The sequence below is a fragment of the Otolemur garnettii genome, unplaced genomic scaffold, assembly GCF_000181295.1.
Source record: "Otolemur garnettii isolate 467f Iridium unplaced genomic scaffold, OtoGar3 scaffold00093, whole genome shotgun sequence".
Classification (NCBI taxonomy): Eukaryota; Metazoa; Chordata; class Mammalia; order Primates; family Galagidae; genus Otolemur; species Otolemur garnettii.
The window spans coordinates 164,500-169,439 of record NW_003852488.1 but is presented as its reverse complement, the minus strand read 5'-3'; the positions used below and the strand labels follow the sequence as shown (position 1 = coordinate 169,439).

Genomic DNA, 4,940 nt, shown 5'->3' with positions numbered 1-4,940 from the left:
CAAGGTTTTGTATTTCTGAAAGTGGTTGAAATAAACATTTAACTGTCCTGGGCCTTTTAAAATAGAAGTTTTAGTCTTTTAAAGTTTACTTGCTTTCAAATAGCAATTACATTTGTAAGTACCTTAAAGTAGTGACTCCTTTCCTTTAATAGCAGGGGTCTGAGAAGGACTTGTAGACTCATGTAGATCTCAGCGCTCCCCTTCCTCATGACCTTATGTTGAACAGCTGGACGTAGATGTAGGATGGGGCATACTTTAAGGAATCATTGCTCTCTTTAAGAGTTACTCTTAAAAGGAAGAGGAAGGAGTGGCCTGCCCAAACAAAGAATATTTAGAATATTAGAAAATGGAAGATGTTTGCATACTTATCATGTAAAAGATCTGAAAGGAAGTAAAACAAAGTTTAAACTTATGATTGATTGTGTTTAGGAAGCTTCCCAGTACTATTGTGTGTTTAAAGATTAATAATTACATTGTTCCAGAGTATCGCTAGATGGTTGAGTCATGAGTTAAGCTTGTGGTGAGTACTTTTGGGAACCCTTAATTCATCTTTCTCTTAACCACTCACGTAGAACATTTCCCTTTGTTCTTTAGAGTACTCAGAGATGAAGTAGAGAGAACTTACGTTAACTCAGTATATTTCTTCTTTTATGTTTCTTTCATTTGATTTAAGGGCAGATTTTTTTTTTCCTAGTTGAAAGAAGATGCAAATAAGTATGAAATTATTTTGTTACAGAATATGGCTCCAGCCTGGAGGATGACGTGGTGGGTGACACTTCAGGTTTCTACCAGAGGATGTTGGTGGTTCTCCTTCAGGTACTTGGTGGAGACTAATTCTAGTTTGGTTCGAAAGTCTGAGGTTGGACTGGCCTGAATCTAGTTACGTAAGGTCACTTGAAATTCTTTTAATAATTTCTGGTGCTTGTTAATTCCTACCTGGATGGTTGTGGTTGCATGTTGCCTATGTTTGTGTTTTGGAATATCTGACCTAATCTCTTAATACCTAACTCATAGATTTGTTTGAGATAGTGGTACCCTCTTTCTTCCATAGATTTTAAAATCAGGAGGGTCGTATAGGTTTTGGATAGTGCTGTGTGGTATGTGAAATCTCATGGGATAATCTTAATAAAACCCTATTATTCCTAGAGAAAGAGCTTTATATGCATAAGCATCAGGTGGAACCCTATTTCCTTTTGAATGAAATACTTTATCGTTCAGTAATGTGACATTATCTCTTATAGGCTAATAGAGACCCTGATGCTGGAATTGATGAAGCTCAAGTTGAACAAGATGCTCAGGTGAGTTAGGCCTAATCTGTGATGACTTCTTTATTGTGCTATATATAAATGAAGAAAGAATCCATGGTTAGATACCCCAGAAGTGAGATTACTAAGAGAAAAAAAAGAAAAAAAAGTTCATGGTAGTGAAAAATCACAATGTATGTTGTGCTGGTCTCTAGAAAGAATCTTATTTATGGGATTTTTATAAATCATAAGACCCCCTTATGATTGCTCTCATTCTGATCTAGTCAACAAAATATTTATTTTATTCCAAAGCTAAAATGAAGTAAAATGAATTATTTAGTGAGTTACACCTGGGCATACTGTTTTGGTGATTATAGAACATTTTCAAAATAGAGAATTTTGCCAAAAACTAGCTGTTATTAATTCTACTGCCAATTATGCAGTGGGCCTCTTAGCTGGAAAGGATAAAGAATAAAGTATTTGCTAAGTTGGGCAATGCCTGTGGCTCAGTGGGTAGGGTGCCGGCCCCATATACCCAGGGTGGTGGGTTTGAACCCAGCCCTGGCCAAACTGCAAAAAAAAAGACAGCGGGGTATTGTGGAGGGTGCCTGTAGTCCCAGCTTCTCAGGAGGCTGAGGCAAGAGAATCGCCTAAGCCCAGGAGTTGGAGGTTGCTGTGAGCTATGCAATGCCAGGGCACTCTACTGAGAGAGATAAGGTGAGACTCTGTCTCTACAAAAAAAAAAAAAAAATAGAGATGACAAGTTATTTTAGTATCTGGAAGTTTCTCTACATTTCCTTTGACAAAATTCTAAATAGGACTGGTCTTTTGTCAGATGCTTTTTAGTGACAATGAAAATTTGCAGTTAAGTGACTTTTAAATCCCAGTGTAGCCTCAGAATGGTTTATAAAGTAGTCCAATGTAGGAAATAAGTGTTAGGATATTTTCAAGAGAGCATTGAAAACTGGAATTTTTAATAAAGGAATTACTTGAGTTCTTAGAATCACATAGCTCTTTCTCTCTGGTTGCTTGTTTAAATTAAGAGAATGTATGATTCTTGGTTGTTAGTCATACACCACTGACAAACAGAAAGCCATATTCACATCCCCAGGTGACTGTTCTCTCTGACACAACAAACGGATGTGTGATGTGACTTTGCTAATAGGAAAGAGGAGAGTATCTTATTCTTTTGGGTTGATTGATTTCATAATAGCTTCAGAATGCTGTTATTTCTACCCAGCTAGAGAGACAAAATAAAAGGAACTAAATGTTTACTAAAGGCTCTCTGTGCAGTAGCTGACTCTGTGCCTCACTATCCCTTATAAAATGCAAGCCTATTGTGTCCCGCCCCATCAGGTCAGAACCTTCACCCTTTAGTGGTTCAAATGTAAGCCTATGATGTCATGCCCTGATCAGAACCTTAACACCCTCCCGTGGTTCAAATGTAAGCCTATGATGTCGTGCCCTGATCAGAATCTTAACACCATCCCGTGGTTTGACTGTTCTCAGGGTGAAGTCCTGGCCCCTGAATGGGGCTTCTGAGCCTGGTTTTCTGTACCTTGTCCACTTGTATTCTGGCCTCCCTCTCACTTGTTCTCTTGTCCCTGCCTCCCCCCATCCCCTCCACCTGACTGGTTCCTTTTAGCGGTCAGTTCTCAGCTTAGATACTTTTCATGCAGCCCTGTCTGAAGCCCCCAGTTGTGAGTCAGGTGCCCCTCATGGGGAAAACCCAGGCACCCTAGACCTCCCTGTCATGGTCCTGGCTACCTCAACTGAAGCTGCCTGTTAACTCGATTGCCTTCCCTGGGCTCTCTGGGCTGCCAGTGCAGTCATAGTCTCAGCTCCTTGCATAGCTTAGGCACTCAGAAAACAATAGATGGATGACTTAGAGCGTGACTCTACAGTGGAAGGGGCAGTTTCCCACTTACAGGTAAGGAAAGAAGCCCGTGACCCCACTGAAGAGTGGTGGAGCCGGGCTTCCCAGCCAGGCCTATCTGACTCCAAAGCTTTTCAACTGAATGGTCGCCTCGGTGTTCTCAAATATGTTCCTCCTCCTCGTTTCCTCTGCCACTATACGGGCTTTATTAAGCATAAATTGGAAGCACAGATCTAGCTTAACTCCATCTTCTTGCAGGGAAGGGGCCAGAGTAGCCCTACAAAGTTGTACTCTCCACAGGGAGGGGCTCATTCAGGAGCGAGCTGACCTGATCGCTGTTATCAGTGGCTTTGGTAGGAGCCAGTGCTGATTCTCACAATCTTATGCCCAAGAGTAGGAGTTCTGGAAGCTTTTCAACGGGCATGTTGTAAGCAGCCATCTCTGATAGTCTCAGATGACCCTGGTGAGGCCTGCATTAGTGAGCAGCGGGCCGATTTCCCGGCACAGTTGGTGTTGTAATGAGAGCGTTGCTGCAGCCTCAGCTCCCTGAGGGGAAAGCAGTACATTTTGTTGATTTGTTGATTTCTTCGTTCAGAGCACTCCCTGGATAGCACTGCTTCTTAGACTTCTGTGGGCCTGTGAACCACCTGGGGATCTTGTCAAACTGTATTATTGATTCTGATTCTAATATAATACTATATTATACAGAATCTGATTCTGTAGGTCTCGTGAGCCTGTTTGTTTGCATATCTCACATGTTTTCAGGGGTGCTGAGGCTGAGTCCATGGTACTTTCGAGTACTGAGGCTATGTGGGTGTCACTTACCTGTCACGCAGCAGATGTGGCCATTCAGAGCCCTGAAAGTGAAACTTGGTATATGTGGAAAATTACCTTATGGAGTTACTGAAAAATATCCCTTGAGTCAAATCTGTGATTTCTTTACCCTGCCAGTGACCAGGAGCAAGATAGAACATGTAACTCTGGCTGCTAGTTTTTGAAATGTATTATTATTAATTAATTCAAACTTGTTGAAAACAATTCTTCTTTTAACATTATAAAAAGGGACACACCCATTTATACATTGTAGCAAGGGTAGCGAGACTCTTATCACTAATGAGAATTTAAGATTTCTTAACTGAGAGTAAGCTAAGTCCAACAGGACTCAAAGCGCCCTTTCGTAAGCTTTTGAGATTTTCCCCTACTGATACCCAGCACTAAGAGGATTTCTAGTATTTAAGAGGTTTGGTAAACAATAGTGAATTATTCACTTAGGAATTGAACATTTTGTAGATAATTCTTTTTACATTTTTAATATGTTAAACTGATTTTATTGTTCTTAATGTGTTAAACTGATTTAATATTTTTAATGCATTAAAACTGATTTTATCTTCTTTCTCGCCTAATCTTTGTCATGTGCTTTCTCTGGAGAGAAGCACAAGGAGAAGGGAGTCAGTGTTTACTGAGTACTACTGCTGCCAACATAGTTTGATGCATTATGTAAATTATGTAATCTCCAAAAAATTCATTCCTGTTCTGCATATGAGGACACTGAGGCTTGAGAGGAGATTAAGTAGTTCATATGCGATCTCACAGATCAGGACAAAGACCAGGTGTTTTTTTTTTTTACTCCAAAGCCTCTATCTTTTGTACTGAACCAGACTCCAGGCTCAGGCTGTGCGGTAAAGCTGAGGGAAGGGGCAGGGCGAGGGGGTGTGAGGATACCTTGTCCTGAGCAGCTCCTTTGCTATAAGGCATCTGCCTGTGGAAGAAAGGATGCTTAGATCAAAACAAGATAAAAGCACTATATACCATTGTTTTAT

General features: G+C 40.6%; 1 protein-coding gene across 1 annotated transcript in view; it reads left to right on the top strand.

The window, feature by feature from the left end:
* Nucleotides 1-4,940, top strand: part of ANXA5 (annexin A5) — a 29,868-nt gene that overhangs the window by 20,070 nt on the left and 4,858 nt on the right. Inside the window, exons 7-8 of the mRNA XM_003795545.3 lie at nucleotides 737-816; nucleotides 1,242-1,298. Coding sequence (XP_003795593.1) covers nucleotides 737-816; nucleotides 1,242-1,298 — 137 coding nt within the window. The remainder of the gene's footprint in view (nucleotides 1-736; nucleotides 817-1,241; nucleotides 1,299-4,940) is intronic.